This window comes from Vicia villosa, unplaced genomic scaffold, assembly GCF_029867415.1.
Source record: "Vicia villosa cultivar HV-30 ecotype Madison, WI unplaced genomic scaffold, Vvil1.0 ctg.002056F_1_1, whole genome shotgun sequence".
Lineage (NCBI taxonomy): Eukaryota > Viridiplantae > Streptophyta > Magnoliopsida > Fabales > Fabaceae > Vicia > Vicia villosa.
In genome coordinates, this window is record NW_026705824.1 from 215,055 (window position 1) to 238,634 (window position 23,580).

The 23,580-nt window shown below is 35.8% G+C and overlaps 3 protein-coding genes across 3 annotated transcripts; 1 reads left to right on the forward strand and 2 right to left on the reverse strand.

Moving 5' to 3' along the window:
• Positions 1-5,745: 5,745 nt before the first annotated feature.
• Positions 5,746-6,084, reverse strand: LOC131637619 (Bowman-Birk type wound-induced trypsin inhibitor-like). The gene has a single exon (XM_058908227.1). It carries the CDS (start codon positions 6,082-6,084, stop codon positions 5,746-5,748), a length of 339 nt encoding a protein of 112 aa, XP_058764210.1.
• Positions 6,085-9,620: 3,536 nt separating this feature from the next.
• LOC131637607 (uncharacterized) lies at positions 9,621-13,814 on the forward strand. Its single transcript, XM_058908203.1, has 3 exons — positions 9,621-9,834; positions 12,964-13,018; positions 13,200-13,814. Exons 1-3 carry the CDS (start codon positions 9,667-9,669, stop codon positions 13,460-13,462), a joined length of 486 nt encoding a protein of 161 aa, XP_058764186.1. The 5' UTR covers positions 9,621-9,666; the 3' UTR covers positions 13,463-13,814.
• Positions 13,815-19,914: 6,100 nt separating this feature from the next.
• LOC131637620 (acyl-CoA hydrolase 2-like) lies at positions 19,915-23,496 on the reverse strand. Its single transcript, XM_058908228.1, has 17 exons — positions 23,478-23,496; positions 23,191-23,283; positions 23,028-23,095; positions 22,863-22,953; positions 22,745-22,791; positions 22,502-22,627; positions 22,330-22,407; positions 22,158-22,245; positions 21,973-22,085; positions 21,793-21,858; positions 21,652-21,707; positions 21,451-21,555; positions 21,288-21,344; positions 21,109-21,210; positions 20,957-21,005; positions 20,783-20,851; positions 19,915-20,692 (listed from the first exon to the last, which is right to left on the reverse strand). The coding sequence occupies exons 1-17, from the start codon at positions 23,494-23,496 to the stop codon at positions 20,615-20,617; spliced, it is 1,305 nt and encodes a 434-aa protein (XP_058764211.1). The 3' UTR covers positions 19,915-20,614.
• Between the last annotated feature and the right edge of the window lie 84 nt (positions 23,497-23,580).

Below are 23,580 nucleotides of genomic sequence, written 5' to 3' on the forward strand. Positions count from 1 at the left end.
ACGTTTCTGTTTGATTTATTTAGGGTTTGTATGCTTGAAACGCAAATCACCATTGATAGGTGAATTAGGGTTCTTAATTTTAATTTGGGGGTTTTTGTTAGAGGAAAAATTAGGACAAAACAAGGGTGTCTTCAGGTTCGCATGCTTCAGACGAGGGGTTTTGATGGGTTGCGAAATATTTATATGTACATATGTGGTAATCGCTATTTTCTAGGTGCATATGCTACGAAACAATTCGTAGCAGATTCGTAGCAAAACTTCTTAGGAATTTGCAGGTTCTTTTGGGACGATGATGATGTGTCATCATGGCACTGGCTTGTTTGAATTTTCGCGCGCGTTATTTCCATATTGTTTTGGTTTCTTACATATTTTATTGGATGCGTGGGGTAAGCAAACGAGTGCGTTTGGTGGGTTGGCAAGGTGAAAGAGCATTGAGTAAAGGGACGAGGGTTCGATCCCTCGCTCCCATGTTATTTTTATAAAAAGGTTTGTTCAGTTATCCCATGCGCTGCCAACCATATAGTCTACCGTACACCCTTAGTACCTGTCCATTGGATCAATAGCCATCTTAGATCTAACGCCCCAGGATAAATACCCATACCATGAACCTCAAACCAACCATATTGAATCATGACCCTAATAAACTAAATAATTTTAATTAGTTTATTTGTTTTAATCAAACCTTTTTAATATATTTTTGTTAATAATTATTTTTATAGATAAATATATATAATATTCATATTAAAATACAATTTGTTGTTTGTGTCGATTAAATCGATTAATCACTATGGTCAATAATAATTTTAATTAAAATGCTATTTAATTAAAATGTAATTAATTTCTATTTGGTTAAATGGTTTCAACTATTTCATTAGTTGCGATGATTAACTTTTCTATTTTTCCTTCCATTCTAATTCGTTGTTCTTTTTAATCGAATCAATCGATTACGAGGGGTAACGATACAAATTAATTCATAAAATTATAAAAATACCATTATTCATTATTAGTGATAATTGAATCAATCAATTAGAATTGGTAATGATACAACTATTAATCTGTTAACTATGGTAATTGAATCAATCGATTATCGCGGTTAATAGTATAAATTAAAATCAGGGTTGTACGCCCAAATCTAAAACATTCAAACACTGCGAATCAAACTACGGATTTTCATCCTTATTCAAAACTGCGATAGGCCATTCAAAAAGCCTCTAAAACCATCTCAAATCAAATTTCAACTCTAAGGGCGTACAACCCTTTCTCCGAACTACGTAGACTCTGATCCTCCATAAGGAGGTACGTAGGCACTTGGCAACAAGGCGAGCCCCTTCCCTCTAAATCTCTTTTTTTCCCGTTTCATTTCCCTTAATTATTTAACCCTCGAAAGCATAAACCTTACCTTAGTACTCTTAGCCATAAAACTGTTAACCTTAGATTCAAAGCCATAGGAAAGGGTTGAGGGTGCCTAACACCTTCCCTCGACCTGAATATAGTATCTTACCCTAATCTCTTAACTGCGTGAGGTTTCTTATTCGCCTTGGTAGAATAGGTGGCGACTCTAATCTTTAATTTTTAGGGCAGGTTGCTACACACCCCGAATTCGACCTTCCAACAACAATTCACAAGCCGCCTTCACTGAATAACCTGAAGAATGTTTCCACCAAATGTAAGTATCATCCAAATCATTTGTAGGCTTTCTTCCATCTAAAACCCGCATGAAATCCCCCACACTACCACATTCGCCTTCTTCTACAAAGAAATCGTCAAAGTTAACTCGCCATTCCCACACACCCGAAATCCAAAACCCGTTGTCAACCACTCTAGATCCGAGAGGCTCCGCAAACCGGTAAAGAGACGGAAAACGGTCACAAAGAGGAGGACCTCCCGTTAGCCATCTATCTAACCAAAAATCAATGTGCTCTCCATTTCCCAGCTTGCATATAATAGCAGATGGAAACCAATTCTCCAACGGACCACTTCCTCCCGAACCCACCGAGCAAAGATCTTTCCACCAAAGCGACGTCTTGTTTCTTTTATGAGTCACATAATTGGAAAGCATAGCTCTCCTTATATCACCGTACCTGCAAGAAAGAACGTTAGTCCATAAAAAGTTCTCCCCACTCAGAATCCTCCATCTCCACTTACTCAACAAGGCCTCATTAAACAAACCACAATGTTTGACTCCTAAACCTCCTTCCTTCTTAGAAAGACAAACTTTATCCCACCCAATCCAATTAATCTTCTTCTTATCCTCCGAACCTCCCCACAAAAAATTCCTTTGAATCTTAATCATTTCTTTAATAACCACTTTTGGCGCCTTAAAGAAAGAAAAAATAAAGATTGGAATGCTAGACAACACTGAATTTAAGAGCACAACTCGCCCACCAATCGATAAATGCTTAAATCTCCAAGACTCCAACCTTTTCCTTAACTTGGAAACCACCGGCCTCCAAACCTCCCTCCTCCTATGATTGCAACCCACTGGTATTCCCAAGAAAGAAAAGGAAGAAGTTCCTACCAAACAATTAAGAAAGGTAGATGCCTCTTGAAGAAAATATGTTTCTAGATTCACCCCCACCAACCTACTTTTAGAAAGATTAACTCGAAGACCAGAAACCAATTCGAAGCCCCTAAGCATGGCCTTTATACTCCATAAGTTATTCCACGATCCATCACCAATCAAGAGAGTGTCATCCGCAAATTGGAGAATCTCAAAATGAACATCATTACCCACCTTAAAACCAACATAATCACCCATGCTTGTTGCTTTCTTCATCAACGCCGTTAAACCTTCCGCTACTAAAAGGAAAAGAAACGAAGAAAGAGGATCCCCTTGACGAATCCCCCGAGAAACCACAAAGTATTTAGTCGGACTTCCATTCACTAGAATTGACATTGAACTAGTAAAAACCAAGGCTTTCATCCATTTTCTCCATCTAACACCAAAACCCATCCTTCTCAACAAGAATCTCAAGTAGTCCCACGAAACACAATCGTAAGCTTTCTCAAAATCTACCTTCACCATCATACAACTCCTTTTTTTCCCTCTTTGCCATATCCAAAATCTCATTAACAATCAAAACACCATCAAGCATATTCCTTTCCGCTAGAAAAGCCGATTGAGAATTCGAAATCAATTTACCAATCACCTTTTTCAACCTTTGAGCTAATAACTTAGACAAAATTCGGTACAAACTACCAATAAGGCAAATTGGTCTAAAATCATCCAAGTTATTAGGATTCTCCACCTTTGGAATGTTAACTAATGTGTTAGTGCGTGAGACACTTTTGATTCCTAAGGTCGAAAACCCTCAAGGGTTGGAGGAATTTCGTCCAATTTGTTTGATTGGAAGTATGTATAAAGTCATTTCTAAGTTCTTAGTATCAAGACTTAGAAGGGTAATAGGGAAGATTATCCAACAATCAAACAACCTTCATTCCGGGGAGACAAATTTTGGATGGTATCTTGTTGACGAATGAAATAATTAACTATGCTAAGAGAGAACACAAAAATTGTATGCTATTTAAGGTGGACTTTGCTCAAGCATATGATTGTGTGGATTGGAATTATTTGAGAGCGATTTTGAAGAAAGTTGGGTTTGGTCAAAGGTGGATGAGATGGTTAGAAGCTGGAATTTTCACAAATGAGATGTCGGTACTGATTAACGAAAGTCCAACAGGTGAATTTTCTGTTAAGCGTGGTTTGAGGCAAGGGGATCCCCTTTCCCCCTATTTGTTTGCTATTGCAGCAGAAGGTTTGGCTAGAATTGTCAACAAGGCAGTCGAAATTGGTAATTTTAAGGAATTTAAGGTGAATGAGGAGGAAGCTTTCAGTTTATTGCAGTTTGCGGACGACACGATAATAGTGGGGGAAGGAACCTGGAGTAACCTTTGGTCGTTGAAAGCAATTTTGCGAGGATTTGAAATGGTCTCTAGTTTACGAATTAACATGTGCAAGAGCAAAATATATGGGATATGGATTGAGGATTACTTTCTGCCAGCAGCTGCACAATTTCTTTCTTGCAGGATTGAACGAATTCCTTTCAAATTTCTTAGAATAGTTGTTGGTGGGAATCACGGAAGATTGGAATTTTGGAAGCCAATTGTTAACAGGCTGAAGGCTAAGATATCAACATGGAAGGGTAGATTGTTGTCAATGGGAGGACGTGCCACTTTGATCAATTTAGCGTTGTCAAACTTACCTGTCTATTACTTCTCATTCTTCAAAGTGCTGGCACAGATAATTCATGAAATTACGTGTATTCAAAGGAACTTTTTATTAATGGTTCGGTTGATAAATGTGGCATATCGTGGCTGAATTGGAATTTTGTTTGTCGATCTAAAGAAGAAGGTGGTTTGGGTATCAAAGATGTGAATTCTTTCAATCAAGCTTTGTTATGCAAATGGCTTTGGAGATTATGTGTTGACCCCAATGCTATCTGGGCGGCTCTGTTGAGGCAGCGTTACGGTGACTTGGGGAATTGCATCTGGAACGACATTGAAATAGGATCAAAGGAAAAACAACCTCTTTGGTGGCGAGATTTAATGTCATTTAAGGGGACTGAATCAAATAATGGTTTTAAGCATATTGTATCATGGAGGCTGGGTGATGGTGCGCTGATTCCTTTTTGGAATTCAAAATGGATTGGTAATACATCACTATTAAATCTCTTACCATATCTATATGTTGTTGTGTCCGACATGGGCTATACTGTTGCGAAAAATGGTTATTGGACGAACAATCGATGGAATTGGAAGATTGAGCGGAACTTGGATGTGAGTAATCCAGATTTAATGTTGCAAGCGAGGGAGTTGGGTGAACTATTGCTAAAAGTGCAGCCGATCCAGTTCAAAGATGACGTTTTAGTGTGGCCTTTTATAGAAGGAAACTGTTACTCTGTGAAATTATATTATGCTAGATTGGTGCAGGGCCAGTAGGAGAATTGGAGGAATGTGGCGATGATGAAAGCAGTGAAGAAGATCTGGAAGGCTAAAGTGCCTCAAAAGGAGAGGAATAATTACTAATGAGATTGATAAGGTGTGTGTTTTATGTAATGAATTGTCGGAGGAAGCTGACCACATTATGTGAAACTACAAGTTTGGCAACTTGTGCTGGATTGGTTAGGCATGGCTACAAGATCCTATAACAATCAAACATGCTGAGAGAATTTCTTGCATTTTCTAGAGTGTTTAAAAGGAAAAGTGTCAAGACGAAGGGAGGGGGCTGTTTGGTTGGCAACAACTTGGTGCATATGGAAGTTTAGAAATGGTAAAATCTTTAACAATGAAGAAGATGATGTGGAAGGCATTGTTATCAAAATCAAGATGTTTACTTGGTGGTGGCTTCAAATTGGAGCGAATAGATTAAATTGTAATTTCTACGAGTGGTGTAAATATCCGTTGGATTTTCTTTGATGATTTTGTCAGCTACTCATTGTATTTGGGTTTGAATACCTCTAATACTCATTGTTGAATATAATGTTGGTTATAAAAAAAAAAAAAAACATATGCTAAACTCAAACACTCACACACAACAAAGAGAGTGAGCAAGAGAAAATGAAACTCTTAATTGTATTTAATTTCTAAAAGGTATAGTTTACAAACATAACATACATGCCTTTATATAGGCTTTGATGAAAACAAGCTACACGGTCAAGCACTAGTTTTTATAGTGAACTTTTTCTCTTCACATGGTACATAATTATTGAAGTTCCTCGTTTATGTCCTTAGGTTGGAGCTTGAGCTTTAATTTGTGTTACAATTGTCATAGCAGAAGTCGGTGAAATCACGGCAAAGACACCATGTTGGATGTAACTTTGAACAAAAACAATCTTTGCAAGCAGAATGACATGTGGTTCCGGCATCAGCACAACGATATCGAGGAGGGTTAGAACCGGTGCTAAGGCACAATTCACAGCATGCTGTTGTTGTGGATTTGGCATTGTAATTTGTAGCCTTATCACCATTGGAAAGCACTTGAGTGATGAAAGATGTTGAATCGAGATGAGCATTAATTCCAATGACGTTTAAGAGGAAAAGCAACAAAGCTAACTTCATCATTGCTTTCTTCTTCATCGACTCCATTATTACTCTATACCTCGTTTTCTCTTTCTGCTTGATATAATTTAATATGAAGAGCCAAGTTTTACATGGCTCTATTCATAAATGAGTGCATATATTAAGGTAGAATAATAATGCTATATTTAAACAATTACATATTTGTTTTATCGTTTTAGTGGCCAGCCTCCGTTTTCGGTTTACGATACCAGTAGAGAATCTTTTTCTTTTTAAAACATACTGTATATATTTTTTTAAGAGTTTAATTTAAAAAATTTATTTCATCTATGTATTATAATTATTCAATGAAATTATTTAAAAAAAATAAAAATAAAAGTCAAAATATCAAACATATCAACAGTTTTGATTAAATGATAGTGTAAAATATATTTACATTGCGAGTACATTTTAATTAAATTCTTTTTATAATAGAAAATCTAATAATAATCTAATAAATCAGAGACCAGAATTTTATACATGACAACTCATCTAATCTTAATTTTTCATGTCAATTATGTGGATAATGTAATTCCTTGTGTCAGAGCATGTTGGTCGACAAAAGCAATGTGGTGTCGAAATAGCTGAGTGTGTTGAAGTTGTGTAGTTGTCGAAATGTCGAAGGGGTTAGCCTCGACAAGAATGAATAACAAGTGGCGAAATCGATCGTCGTGGTTGATTCTTGTTCATCAAGATTGATCGGAATTCTTCAAGTTCGGGTGTAATTCTAACATCTGGTATCAGAGCACTAGTTGTGTGATTCTTGGGAAGCATATTGCGATTAATCATCTGATAAATCATTTGAATGGACATTTTCCAGCGACTCTCCCAATTCTAAGGAATCAGAATTATGATAATTAGTGTAAACAGATGAAGATTGTTTTTTGCTATCAAGATCTTTGGGATCTTGTGAAGAAATAAATAACACCACTTGCTGAAAACACAACGGATGAACAAAAGGTTGCACACAAAGAATTGAAAAAGAAAGATTATAAAGCCCTCTTTATAATTCATCAATATGTTGATTCAGGTAATTTTGAAAAATTGAATGATGTTGAATCAACAAAAGAAGCATGAGAAATTTTGGAAAAAATCGTTTGGAGGCATTGAGAAGGTGAAAGAGGTGAGGTTACAAACTCACAAAAGAGCATATGAATTGCTTCAGATGGAAGAAAGTGAAAGCATAACTGATTTCTTCACTAGGGTTACAAAATTGGTGAATCAAATTAAGGTATGTCGAGAAGTGTTGACATTAAGATCACTTGTTACAAAGATCTTGAGGTCATTGGCTCCAAAGTTCGACCACGTGGTAGTTTCCATAGAAAAGTCGAAAGAGTTGTCAACACTAACAAAAGAAGAGCGTCGAGGTACACTTGAATCTCATGAACAAAGAATGGTTGAAAGAGCCGCAGGCAAGTTGAAAAGTGATATGGCTTTGCAGGTGCAATTAGTAAAAGAAAAGAAAGGCAATGGAAAATGGTTCGACAACAAAGGTAGAGGAGGCTACAACAATTCGACTGGTAGAGGAAACTAGCAAGATGGAAATTCGTCGAATCAAATAAGACCCTCATACCAAAGCAACCAAATAGATGGTGTTGTAGAAAGAGGAAGAGGTGGTAGTCGAAAACTTGACAAAAGTCACATTTTTCAGAAGTATGGACACTACTCTAGTGATTGTCTTAAAAAATAAAAAAATCAGGAGAGTGATGCAAAGCATGAAGAAGAAGAGATGTTGTTGATGGTCACAACAAGAGATAAAGAACGTTTCAAGGACCAATGGTACTTGAATCCAGGATGCTCATCACACATGACTGGTAGGAAAGATTGGTTTGTTAACATAAAACCCTCGATGAAGAACATGTTGAAATTTGCAAATGACAATACTCTAGCAGACGAAGGTATTAGTGATGTTCTGATAATGAGGAGAGATGCAAAAGGTCAGTAATTTCCAATGCATTGTATATACTAGGAATGAAAAGCAATTGGCTCGGCATTGGGTAGTTGGTCGAAAAGAATTATAAGGTATCTATTAAAGATAAGATAATGAGAGTTCTCGACTCAGGTGGATGGTTAATCTTGAAGGCTCATATGTCTCAGAATAGAACCTTCAAGATTGAACTAAATATGATGGAGTACAAGTGTCTTACAACTGCAGCTAGTAGATATTAATGGATATGACACTATAGGCTTGAGTATCTCAACTTTAAAGACATTAGAGATTTGAAAATAAATATGGTTTCAGGGTTACCAGAAATCGACATTCCAAATGAATTATGTGATGAATGTGTGCAGGCAAAGCAACACAAGAATAGCTTCAACAAAGATGCAGGAAGCAAGTCGAAGGTAATTCTTGAAATCATATTATGTGATGTGTGTGGTCCTATCCAAGTGGATTTAATTGGAGGTAACAAATACTTTATCACATTCATAGATGATTTTAGTTAAAAACTCTGGACTTACGTGATCAAGAAGAAAAGTAAAGTGATTGAGGTATTTTCCAAGTTTAAATTTATGGTCAAAAGAAAAAATGGTTGAAAGCTAAAGATTTTGAAGATTAATGGTGATGGAGAATATGTGTCGAAAGACTTTGACACATTATGTGTGAAAGAAAGGATTATGCAAGAGGTGGTGCCACCCTACACACCACAACAAAATGGAATTGCTGAAAGGAAGAATAGAACCTTCATGAATATGGTGAGAAGTATGTTGAAAGGAAAGCATTTACCTAAAGAATTTAGGGGAGAAGAAGTGTCGACTACAACATATATATTTTGAATAGATGTCCGACGAAGAAACTAGAAGGAATCACACTAGATGAATGTTGGCCTGATGTTAAGCCTAACTTAAGTCATCTGAAAGTATATGGATCTATAACACATAGACATATGCCTGATCAATTGAGAAGAAAACTTGATGACAAGTCGAGTCAAATGATCCTAATAAAATATATTTGACTAGTGGGATTCAAGTTGTTCGACCTAGTGAACAAACAATTTTAAAGTAAGTTGCTGGATTGGGGTTATGATTTCGTGTAAACGGTCAGATTCATTCCCCGTTCTTTACATTCTCCAATCTTCGGGTGATTGTTCTTTTATCATATTGGCTCCTCTGACGGGTTGGATTGAGTGTTGTTCTATTTTTAAACCAATTCAATATTTGTTTGTTTGGTGCTGTTTTGTGTGATGGGTCTTCTTCATCCTCAGATTTGTGCCTCGGTTGATGGGCCAGAAATGACTTCATTACTTGCTCATCAGTAAGTTTTTAGCTAATGGTTTTGTTACCGTGTTGGCGATCAATTTCATTAATCATTTCTACAATCTGGATTCATTTCTACGATCTAAATTCACTGCTAATCAGCCCGTTCTTCATATATTTTGCAATTTGGTTTCGCTCTCAATTGCGAGTAAGCAGGTTTTGCGCGTTTGATGGGTATGTATTTTAGTTTCATTGGGTTAGGTCTCATGTCCCCGAATTTTCTCTATATTTTTTTTTTTTTTTTATATATCAATGGCGTTTATTAAAAAAAAAATTCCTAGAACAAAACATGTAAGAGTAAAGAGTGAAATATAACCACTATTCAAGAAAGAGAAAAATCATTTCACTTCATCAGCTATGGAACAACCAGCCAAACCACACGTAACTGTCGCTCCAACTCAACACACTCTTCAAACTCAAATTCCCACATCCAAGAAGAGACCTTTCGACTCTCTTTCCAATTCCACTTCCAATTACTTCAAGATTCGTGCCCTAATTCGTGACCTTCGCCCTCATTTCATCCAGGTACGTACATATTACTACCCCTATTAAAGATTCTAGCTTTCCGTTCTTTTGTCCATTGTAGAGTGTTGTTAATATCAAATTTGTAATCTTTTTAGCTGTTCCAACTTTTTCATTTTTATTTTGGATTTAGGGCTGAATTTGTGTGAAAAAGATTCTAGCTTTCTGTTCTTTTGTTCATTGTAGAGTGTTGTTAATATCAAATTTGGTATGTGTGTGCTTACCAATGTTAGGGATTTTATTAGATCTTTAGGGTTTTCCATTGATTGTCAATAACATGTAAGTAGGACAAGTTATTTGCAGAAGGACAAGTTATAGGATAGTTAGGTTTTTCTAATCTCACTATCTTATGTATAGAATTTTCTTGGATTACTCTCTTTTTATGGCTTAGTATTGGTAGTGTATTGATTTTACGGTATGAAGACCTAGGTTAGGTTGCGTTTGGATACTTGGATTGTAAGCTTCTTCTTACTAACGTGATAAAGAGTTGATTTATTTTGGCATGATTTAAAGGAATTGATTGAAAAGGTAACGGTATTTGAGTGCGGTGTGCTTTCTAGAAGTAGAACCAATTTATGGAAATTAAGATATTATATATATGCGTTATATTGTTGGTTTTTATTTTACTTTAAACTTTTGCATCATCATAGGAGACCCGAAACCGTTGAAATTAAATGCTATTTCCTACGGGCCTTTTCTGGTCATACTTTGCTGACGTGTCCTAAAAATGAGTAAGGTACTAAGATGGGAAAACGAATGATTTGGTTGAGTTGCAATCTGTGTTAGAACAACCTAGGTTTTTCGGTGGCTTCCCAATCACAACCTGGGGTTTTCCAGCCTGTTTAGTCAGTGGCGGATTGGGGGATCGTTACAGCTTTTGCCCCAAAATGCTATTGCCTATTGCGGTGAAATGGGTGGCGGTATGACCGCTAACCGAGCCTTAGGGAAACAAGACGAGCAGTTTATGATCATACACATATACGAGTTCAAAAATAGAAGAATACACAAAATTAATCACATATTCTGTTCATAACTAACAGTCAAAGTTCTTTGTTACTTATTTTCAAAACTGATATAAAGCAAAAAAGAAAATATGCAGAGAGAATGGATGGGTTCTGTTGCAAAGAGAAGAGAGAATGTGACATCAACGCTGTTGGAGTTTATTTTCTCCAATCAGACTTTCTGTTTTTTGGGGATACAAAATGTCCAAAAAAACGTCTTTAAAATGAGGGTATTTTTGGGTTTTTATTTCATCTTCAGTGTTGCGGCCAGTGCATCCACGCTTTGGCCGCAATTTGGGGTGCTATGGCCACTGCTCTAAATCGCAATGTCTAAATCTGTACTGCAGTGCCCTGCCTTCACTGCTGTTAAATACGGCCATGGCACCGCCATGAAGGAATGACGTGGCAGGGTTTTTTGATGATAGCCATAGGCAATTTCTGAAGACTGAAGAGTACCCTCCATGGCAGTGTTATAGGCCGCAATAGCAAGTTTATACGGAAAACTTTTGACCTTATTCCATGTTCTGGAATCAACAACAATGCCTGCCTCTGCTATGCAATGCCTCAGTTGCGGTCACTGCAGGTGCAATTAAGTACATAGTTTCAGACCAGCTCCATCGCGTAAAGAGAGAAAATGAAGATTCATGAAGAAGAAAATAAATAGAAAATTATGGCCCCATTTCCTTCTTTGTTAATTATGAAGATAAATAGAAATTTTTTATATTTTACTAATTATTTGGTCTTAAATATTTAATAAATTGAATTTATTATTTATAGTTATACGCCATACTGTTGTTCTAGTTTCGGGTTTGGCTATCCGGGATTAACAACATAGCATATATTATATATGTTTATTATTCACAATCCTAAGCTAGTTGATCTCTTTTGCTTCAATTTATAAAAATAATTGATGAAGTCCTCAATTAGACATGAAGGTGACTAATCTTGAAAACTTATAGTTTAAAACTTTATTATCATAAACATATATCGAGGATAATATTATATACACAGAAATGGAAGGCTAGCGGGCAACCAGCTGCGCCGCTACCCAATAAAGAGAGGAATCTTGAAAACTTTGAAGATTCAAAATCTTTAATGCAAGTAGAAAACAGTAGAGGGTATCAACTGAACAGAGCAAACTAGTCCGCGCTTGCATATTGGGTAAATAACCCTCAAATTACAACTATTTGAAAGTAATAATTAGAGGGTCTAATAAAGACCCACAAAAGGGAAAAAAAAAACAACTACAGTCTTTCCTCACCCTCGAAGCCTGAATACTGCAAAACAAATGGGATAAGTATTGCATTGGATACGTATCGTAACCGATACTCTTGGTATACTCTCAAATGTGTCCTAGAAGTATTCAAATTGTGTTTTTACTTTTTGAACAATGCATTACATGATACATTTGAGATTTGATGTTGCATGGCTGGATATGACATTACATTTTTTAAACTATTTTTACAAGTCTTTTGTGACGCTTTTTTTAACCATTTATTTTTTACATTTTGAAAGGAAAAAAATCTCACCCCAATAAACATAGAAAATCTCCACAACCTCCTTTCGACATTACAGCGTCTGTGTTTATGTTGATGTTAAATATATTTTGATTTAGGTGAAAATCCTACAATTTTTGTTATGATCACAGCTATCTTTTCATTAACTGTGATCATTATAGATATATATTAATAAGAAATAATAAATGTTTCTTTCTTTACAAGTATTTTGCTTCTATATAAATTTTTTTGTTAACATATCAAAACTGAATATTATCTTGAATTTCAAAAATAATCTATACCTGTGTCGGTCGTATTGTCCCCGTCCCCGTGGTAAATATCTGAGCATTATAGTTCTTCAGTACACATTTTGGGACTTCCCTTTTTTTGTCTCTTTTCTTTCATGGTAGCAAGCGTATGCTCCTCTTAAGATGATGTATCATTAATTATGATAAACTCTTTCATTGACTATATGATGTACTGGATTATTATGTATTGAACTATTGAAGGATGATGTCTCAAATATTTGAACTTTTTCGTCATCTCATTCCCTTTATCTTGATTCATTAATGACTATTTCTTTGTTGCTAAAAATTCTATAACAAGTGCCTAATAATTGCGGTTTGATCTTGCAGGTTCTCCAAACTCCTGACTACAAAAACTGCAAGGCGTCACATGAAATTCGAGACAGTAAGTTGACCAAATTTTCAAATCATAGTTCAAATTACGAATACCAGTTATACTTCTGACGTGTTGAATACACTTTCTCCATGTTTAAAGTTTCTTATACTTATAGATTAGGTAGTAGTGTAAAATATATTTGTTTGTGTGGTTTCTTGAATTGCAATATGCTTTTGGCTTGTAATTGCAGAGCTGAAAACCATACTGAAGGTATACAATGATCTGAAAGCGGATGTAGCTTCAGTAGGGAAGCAGCAGCAACCTCAACGTTTCAAGTCGTCGGAGCAGACTCATGTAGCACGGCAATCCGTGGCTGAAGAAAGTCAGACATCCAGCACATACGTTATTGGAGGATCAGCTTTTGGCTGGAATTTCATCACTTTTCCAGTCGCCAATTCCGTCTATTATGGTAGGACGAAGGAACAATTTCGATCAGATAAAATGACCGAGTAATTCTTTGGTGCCATGGCGCAGTAAAGGACTTACCACCTGTGCAACCTGTCTGTCCATTGGAACACCTATTCATTGAACCGAAAGTATTGTGTATCAGCTTCCTTAAACTTACCTTTTTTTTGGAAGTTCTTTTGGCAGTGTCTGTTATATTTTTACTATTAGTTGCACTTCATCTTGAAAGCAAATCATATGATTTTTTTTTTTTACAAATTTACCGAAAGGTTTTTTCTTGTATCCTATGCAAGTTATCTTGCTCTTTTACAATGAACTCCTATTATATTATCCCATACTAAGATCATTTTAGCAGTGTTATTATTTACTCTATACTTTCTTTCTAATTTCCGGGCTCCTATTTTTCAGTCTAATAATATATGAAAAATATACATTCTTACATATGCTATTTCTATTTACAGTTTTTGAATCTTGAAAATGGAAATATATGAGTGTACTTTTTACAATATTCTATTTCTATTGTTCTGGTTTCAAACTGAATTAGATGAACATGAATTCTATTCAGATGAACATGAATTCTAAGAGTTTTCTCAATTGCACCACTTTGATGCGAGGCCTTAGGCCTTGCACTTTATCTTCATCACTTCTATCCCTTTCTCTAAGCATTAAAATGTTACTATTTAGAGGATATATGGTAGCACATCCATTATAAACTGAAAAAAACAATTATCGCAAATTTCTTATGGCAGTTCTTCTTCACACACTGCAGTTTTGATGAAAAATATACATATAATAAATAGATATTGTTTTTCTAAATAGTGATTTTTAAAAAAATTAAAAGTAAAACCAAATTTATTCATTAAACACTATGGAGCAGAGACCCGATGATGAAGACTATGTTGATGGTAAGGGAGATGAGGAAAGGGTCCTCATTTAAGGGCTGCGCTAAAAGAAGAGGATTTTTTATTACATCCTATATAGTTTAAAAGAATCCTTTAAAAAACTGAAATTGTCCCTCAGTTTTCAGAATTATATTTTTGAATGCACCCTTTGCATTATACAAAATCGAGCAAATTTGGTGTCACCCTCGAGTTAAATTAAAAAATATTTCGGAGATATATCTCTGGAAATGTAATATAATAAATTACTTCAAAACCATTACAAGAATAATTCCGTAGATGTAACTGTAGTGAAATTGTGTGGAAAATTGAAATTCTGTCACCTTTGCATGTCAGATTATTTCGGAGATGCATTTTCAGAAAAATCAAAAGTGAAATTGCTAAAAACAGAAACCTGCATGATCAATTTCATTTGCCATATTTTTCTTAAACCCTCTCCAAAAATTCTTCTATTCTCAATCAAGTTTTTCACTCTAAATCTCCAGTCTTGTGTTTCAACAAATCAAAAGGAGCTAAAGGAAGCGGAATTTAAGGTAAAGTTCATTCATTTCAACCCTCATTCCTCGTATTTATATGGTTTTGAAACAAAAAAAAGTCACACTTTTACCAGAAGTGTAGTTCCGAAATTTCTATGAACACGTCCAGAGATACATTTCTAGAAGCTGTCTGTGCGGATTTACCATCAATCTTTTTTCGTGTTTTGGATGTTTCTTAATTTTTATGTTTTTGTTTACATTAGGTATGCTGCATCCTGATGCTATCCCCAACCCTATTGTGTCTTAAGATGCTTCACTTGTCCTAGTGAAGGTTCTAGATATTCAGAACCATTTTATAAAAAACAAGAGTATGAATTTCGTGATGACATGTTGCAATGGATTCATACAGAGCCACCAAACTGGGGTTTGGTGTTGATTGGAAGGTTCGATAATGGTTCGGATAGAAGAAGTGCATTCGTGACATTTGGATGCGAAAGAAGTCGTAAATATAGACCTCCCCTCCGAAATTTCAAACGAGATGAAACCGGTTCAAGAAAATATGAATGCCTATTTAATTTGTGTGGTTATCGCTTGACAAATAATAAATGGAGATCTAATGTGATACGTGGTTTACATAACCATGATTTATATGCAAAGTTAGTCGGGCATCCAATTGTATGTCGCCTCTTGTCGAAAGAGAAAGAATGTGTTTCCGACATGACATTGAATTTGGTACCTCCCAAAAATATACTTCCGGCCTTGAAGCGCAAAAGACCTAGGAATATCTCAATATCAAGCAAGTGTACAATAGGCGCTATCCATACAAATTAGTGTTTAGGAGGGATAGAACCGAAATGCAACACCTCTTGAAACTTCTAAATGATAACAATTACGTATCTAGGCACCAGATATGCAAGGATGGAGAAACAATAAGAGATATATATTGGACTAATCCTGATTCCATAAAATTGTTCAATATGTTTCCCACCGTGCTTATAATTAATTCAACGTATTAGCCAAAAAGTACATACTTTCATTATTGAAAATTGTTGGTGTTATGTCTACTAAGAAGACATATTCTATCAGTTTTGCATTTCCAGAGTGCGAAAAAAAAAACAATTTTGCTTGGGCTTTAGAGGAGATGTTAGTTTTTATGCACAATTACATTAGAGGAGATGCTTAATCCCTACACCGCCTCCACCGAAAATCCCATTCATTGAGGAGATGCCAGATTTTATGCACAATTACATTGAACGGGTCGTCAATGTCAAGGGTGACGGTAACTGTGGTTTTCGGGTTGTTTCTGCTTTACTCAGTAAAGAGGAAGAGGATCACACACTTGTCCGTCATACTCTTATCCAAAAGTTGAGGAGCAATAACGAATTATACACACGGGTGTTCTGGAATAAAGAAAAAGTTAAAGAAATTTATCACTCTCTTGTACCTTGCATTAGTGAACATGCACCGGAGGATAAATGGACGCGATTCCTTAAGATGGGTCATTTCATAGAAAATGCGTATGAGAGTATGTATTGATCTTACAAGATACGGTTTCTCGTAAAAAAAATTCACACTGCGCACTGCTCCACCACCAAATCCCAGTGATTGTATCATCTGTATTAGGTGGGTTTCATATCAGTGACATTTTATTCAAGTGTATTTGAAACCGAGATGCCCTATACCACTTTCATCACCGAAATGAAATGCTCATTATACAATCAAATTTGAGACCTTCACGAACCAATTTATTGAAAGGATGCAAGAGTACATCAAATTCAGCAAGGTTGAAAAAGAAGAAAAAAATAAAGAAAAGTCAAAGGGGGTACCACCTATAGATTTGGCCAGCGACAATTATTTCGGTTCATTTAAGTAGTTATTTATCATTTTATTGTAAGTGACATTTCATTAATGTGTCATGGTTTCTAATATATACATTTTGTAGTTTGTCAAAAAAAATCTTCATTCAATACAAGTTTCTGCTTGTTCTGTTTTTGTTTGCTATGCTAGGAAAGATTCCGAAAATACACTTTCGAAATAAAGGAATAAAGGGTGGTTCCGGAGTTACATTTTCGAAACGTTTTCTCTTGCAAGATGGGATTTGTGAGGTCCACGTTAGCCTTCAACTACTATAAATCAGCTCACTTAGCATATTGTTTCATACCAAAACCCCAAAAGACAGAATATATCATTTGTCATGTTGGAGATGTTCACTTTACCGACAATACACTATTAAGAGAATTTAAGATCACAGAGTACACTCCTCTTGAAGATCTGCAATACACACTGCATGACCTTCTACTGAGGAGGAATTCATGGAGGGAGCATCTCAATTTTTATTGTTATCTTTATTGTTAACATTGCATTAGAGTTGGTTTAAAAGTTGCAATCAAGGAGGAATTCATGGAGGGAGCATCTCAATTTATATGTTGCTGTAGGGATGAGCTTCTATTTAAATTCGTAGGCATCACAGTAGGATCCAATCCAAGAAGATGTGACTCTTGGAATCATGTGGTTCGCTCTCTCAAAATTAAACTTTCAAATTGGAAGGCACGATTTTTATCTATAGGGGGAAGAGTAACATTATTGAACTCTGTTTTATCAAGCATCCCGATTTATACAATGTCCTTCTATCGAGCGCCGGTCAGAATTATCAAGGAGATTATTCAAATTCAGAGTAGATTCCTATGGTGTGGAAATGAAGACAAAAAATGTATTAGCTGGGTTAGCTGGGACAATATCTGTAAACCGAAGGTGGAAGGGGGTCTTGGTATCAAACATATTGGAGCTTTCAACAAAGCTTTATTGTGCAAGTGGAAATGGCGGGTTCTTAGTGAAGAGGGAACTTTATGGAAACAAATTCTGGTTACGAGATATAGTGATGTGATAAAGGCTATTCTATTGGGTTTTGAATCTAAGGCAAACCAAAAGGCTTCAACTTGGTGGAAAGATCTCATGCAGATTAACATGGAAAAAACTAACATGTTTGACTATTTTGCAGGTAGCATTACTTGTGGCCTTGGAAAGGGTAATTCGATCCTGTTCTGGATCAGTCAATGGTTCGGTGGGTCTCCCCTAAAAGATTGCTTTCCCACTCTTTTCAGTTTGACACAAGTTCCATTTGGAAAGGTGAACGAGATGGGAGAATGGATCGCAGAGGAGTGGCAGTGGGATTTTAGGATAGATGCAGATGCAATTCTTGATAATCCGGTGGCACCCTCGAAAGCGTTAGAGCTGTTGGAACTTTCAACAATCCAAAAACCGTTGGTTGATGAAGAGGACACATACAAGTGGTGGCCTTGTCTAGATGGTTTGTTTTCTGTTAAAACCTGCTACACTTTGCTGCGCAACAATCATCTGAAGGTCGCGACAAATGGGTTTTCGCTTTGGGCTCTGAATCAATTTTGGCTCTCAAACGTTCCTTCAAAGCTCAAAATTTTTGGATGGAGATTTGTCCTCAATCGTCTTCCAACGAAGAATCAGTTGGTAAAGAGAAACATCATTCACAATGAAAATGACAAGGTATGTCCTCTTTGCGGTGTTGAGGGTGAAGATCGTGATCATCTTTTCTTTTTGTGTGATTTTTCGAGGAAAATCTGGCTGTGCATTTCTGTTTGGTTGGATGTAAAGGGGCTTGATGGGTTACAGGGGCTTAACCATTTTGATTTTTTCTGCAATTCTCTAGCTGGGAGGATTAAACAGAAGCAAGTCTCAATGTTTTGGTTAGCCACTTTGTGGTCTGTTTGGTTGGCTAGAAACAACCTCTTATTCAAGGGTATCTTGGTTGTTTTAGATGATATAGCGGAAAACATTAAATTTGTGTCTTGGCCTTGGTTTTCCATTGGTAACAAGGGGGTAAAATGTCCCTTGTGGTACAATTGATTCCATGCACCATTAACTTGTTTTTCTTCTTGCTGATTGTATTTTTCTTGAGTACTATTTGTACTCCTTTATGATACATCTCTTTTGCTTATCAAAAAAAAAAAAGAATTGGATTTAGGTTCCCGTTTGACGTGAGTAAGTGTTAAAGTTGAATTAAAGTCTCACATTGTTTAATTTTATGAATTGTTGGGTGTTGAAGTTGTATTAAAGTCCTACATTTCATATGTTAAGAGAAAAATAAATCATAGACAAAAAAAGGAACACAATCACAACACAAAACATAACGTAGAAACTCTCAAACCGGAGGAAAAATCACAGTCATTGTCAATAGACAATGAGAGAATAACATAATATATGAAAATTATTACAACACATAATATAACCTCAACTAACTCAGACCCCCAGTACACGAACACCCTCCAAAACAAATATTTAACTACATCTCACAACACTCTAGTATAAGAGTATAAGAAAACAAAGAAAATCAAATGCAAACTTAAAGTGCTTTTGATTGATGCATTTGGTAATGAAGAATTTAAATCCTATATATAAGTTTGGACTTCATCTTCCTTCAAAAAGTTAAGCGATGCGGGACTTTAAAGAACGTGTATCCTATATATAGCCTTGAAATCCCTCTTCATTCTGAAAATTAAGTGATGTGAGACTTCATCAACATGTTTATTTTCAACAAGTCCCAACAATCTCCACCTTGATTGAAAATATTACATAAACTTTTATTGTCTTCACCGACAATCATACTCAACTATAACGAATATAGTCACTTGAAGCTACAACACTCCAAGAGTTTTCACATTGTCTTCACCGACAGTCATAGTTTTAAAAACTATCATACTCTACCTAAAGAGTATAGTCACTTGAAGCTACACCACTCCAAGAATTTTCACATTGTCTTCACCTACGATCATAGATTTAAAAACTATCATACTCTCTCACGAAAAATATATTTCACTTAAAGACAAACCACTTCAAGAATTTCACATTGTCATCACCAACCATCATATGTTTTATCATGAAGAATAAACTTCACTTGAAGTTAAATCACTCCAAAAATTTCACATGTCAAAAACTAGGTTGAAAACTTATGGGGCTACTTCCTAGTTGGCAGGAAGCTCTTGTGGTCCTGGCGCGTTAGTTCCATTAGTGCTCTGGATTCTCTCTGACTCCCCAAGAGTAGTATCAGAGCCGCAGTTCAGCTTGGTGGGTGAACGGGAGCTGGATCCGACGTTGGATCCTATTATAGGATGTGAGGGACTTAGATATGTGGGGAAGAATCTTAAGTGCAAGTGTGAGTGATTAAATTTCCACATTGCTTATGAATGAGTGAAATGTTGAATTTATAAGAAAGAGAACTCATATACCTAACACGTTAAGGTTTTAGGTAGAGACGTGACGTGTCTCTCTCTTATGATCCTAGAGCATTGGTTCCATTTGTACTCCCGACTACCCCGGAGTCCCCAACACCGTAGTCGGATTAAGAATTGCGATGTGAGAATTAAACTCAAACTCATGCTTGACATGAGGATGTCTGTTAAAGATGTATATGAGTCTCAAATTGTTTAAGTTCATGAAACATTTTTAAATGTATAAGTGTGTTTGAACAATTTCATCTATTAAGCAGTTTCTGGATGAAAACTAAACTCATTTAAGAAGTTGAACTAGATCTCAGGATAAAAAAAAACACTATATAATCTGAAAAGTTACTGCTATAATCATTACATTAAATGACAGGAAATAATCTCCCGGACTATTCTTGTTTCTTATTTCTTATTACTACTCACTGACTGCATCCATACATAATCTAGTCACATGTAATCAATTTTCATATAACACCTGCATCAAAAGAGAACTAAAAAGAAAACCACTTATCATGTGAATTTTCAGTTGTTCAAACCTCAGGAGTTTTTACTTATTTTTTTGGCAGAAATTCACAGCTTAGAGTTAGTAGCTGATCTTTTCGGAATATATTTCATCGTAAGGCCTTCTTGAACCAATGATATAAGTAGCTGCAATTCAACAATGAAAAATCTTAGACTAGCTGAACTAAGGAAAAGAAATGGAGATAGAGGTATAGATGAAATGATGTGATCCTTTACCTCTCCCTTCTGATTGAACATTTGGCCTGTAACAAAGCTGCGCGCATTAAAGGAGGTAGGACTTAAGATCTGAAGAACAAATTTTGTTCAGACTATTAACAAATTTACAACACTCTACAAACAATTTTGTTGTTGCAGGTTTACTTTCCCAAAATAATGAAAACACTCACTCACCACATATAACACCCATTCATCAGCTCTAAAAGGTCTGTGAAACCACATGCTGAAAGAAAAAGTACAAATTGAAACATCAAATACTAATAAGCTACAAATCTTGAAAATTTTGCTAGGCAGGTTTGTAAAATCAAAAGGACTGTGATTCTTACGAGTGGTCCAAACTCAAGGCGCGCATCTTTATACCCCTCCCGCGATGAGGATTCTTACTTACATGAAGAAATATTAGATCAGAAGTAAATGCAGCCACACACCTGCAATCAAACCAAACGTAGATTGTTTGATATATGAATTTTAACATAAACTCAACACTTTCAAAGATATGTAATACCTATGCAAGGCCTGATCATCTGACAACTTTCCCTTTGATCTAAACCAGAATCTCAAACTGCATTCAACTTTCAAATAAGTTTAGATGATGATTAACAGAAGAATGAAAGCAAGGGATTGCTGTATAAATGTAAGCAAAAATCAGGTGACAGCACCCAACCAACCTAGGAGGAGTCTTGGTCTGATTTGTAGCAGGTATAGGTTCACAGAACCGTATCTCTATCGGCCAGGGAATGAATTCAGATGTAGCAACTTTGTTGCGGTAAGTTCTGAAGCAACCAAATTTGTAAATACATCATAGAAAATCATCATATAGACACTCACACGCACATCCTTATCTGGATATGCAGGATAATAAATCTTACCTTGGAAGACGAGGATCAGTAAGACGTTGCTCTCTTAACTCTTCCATTGATAAAAGCTATAACAGAAAGCAAAATCTATTAGTCCAAATTCCGAAGCAGCATTTGGCCTTTTTTTCATTAAATAAAACTTGTGTTACTTGCCTCATCTGGAGCAGGGACAGATGGCATAGACACTTCCTGGTGGTGATGAAACCCTGATTCCTCTTTCTGTAGAATTAACATAAGAACAAAAATAAATGTACCTACTAGAAATCATCGACTAGTTATATTTTTAAATCATGAAAAACTGAAACTGCAACTACAACGAAGAACGAGGAATACCTGAAATGAAGCAAGCAAAGTGAATATGACCTTTTCCTTTTGAATGGCATCCACTTTCCTAGTAGCAAAACACCTCCCATCACGCAGACGCTTAACTTTATATTGAATTGGTACTGAAACAAGAAAGATCATACAATGTATGACTATTGTAAGCAAACTATAGTAGTTAACATAAACATGCTTACTGTTAAAATCCCCTTCTCGAAGAAAATACGAATGCAAGCTATGCGCAACTTTTAGACGATCAACAGACTTTGAAGCTGCAGCCAGTGCCTGGGGATTACGCATTACCTCATAAGAAGTCTAACATTAGAAAGTACTATTATATGTAGAAGAAAAAATAATTTTACCGCACACCTGTCCAACTAACTGCCCTCCAATCACGTTTCCATAGTTTGGAGCATATGAAGGGGTTATTCCTTGAAAAATATCTACCTTTGAAAGAGAAAGAGTTGAAAAATGTAAAAGGCTTAATGCTGTAGTAACAGAAATCAATTATAACATATCATGTGTGTTATTTATTAAGCACCTCTATTGGTTCCAAATGCAATATATGCTCTACAAGTGAGCCTGTCGCAAGAGATTTTTCTGCACTACCGATAGACTTTGCCTGCAACAGTGTCGAGTGCTTGCTGGGAAGCACTAGACAAGATAGCTGCATAGCAAGCAAAATAAAAAAAAAAAAAAAAAAGAGTTGCTGTTATTTTATTTACAACTATGTCATGTTGATATCGGAAGGCAATAATATGGCAATAAACCGAAAATGGAGAACCTTAGTCAAAGCTACGATATCAGCACGGTGAACTGCATTCGATAAACCTGCAAGTTGCAAGTTCATATTAAAGAGCAGTTTTGAACATAGCTGCATAAGCGCGAAGTTTATTATTTACCAGTAATGGTAGATCCAAAATAGTCATGTCTTTTAAGATGAAAATCTTGATCCTTTTCATCATTGGCGATACCAGGTCTAATAACTCGAGCCTGCAAACCAAGAAACCAAAACGTTAGACACAAAACAGTAAAAATTTATAGAATAATTCAAGTACTGAGCATACCTCTCCTTCCGAAATGAAGTAAAGACCTTCCCCGGGCTCACCCTCGCGAACAACATACTCTCCTGCCTCTACACAACAACCAACCATTCAAGAACTGAAAACATTACTGCATGCAGAACAAAGTATAATTATCAAAATTAAAATATCATTAGTGATTAATTACCATAGTTTTTGATGATAACATGTTGAGATAAATTTTTTAAAGACGACGTAGGAAGCCTCTGAAGCAGAGGAACACGACCGAGGAACTCCAAAACTGCAACAAGATCAAACAAACTGAACCAAACTAACTGAAATTCAAATGCATACAAAATAAAGGTTTAAATGTAATTTTAAATATTTATTAAAAAATAACAAAATTTTGATATTTCATTTTAAAGACCATCTACCTAGACCAATTTAATGACATAGCCTATATTACATTAACAAAATATTTGCAGTGAGTCTCACCTTCTTCTTCTGTTGCCATTAAACTGAGATAATGGATTCAAGGATTAATATAGTGATTTTTTTAGATATTAACGCCTTTGCTAAGATTTTAAAACAAAGCCAT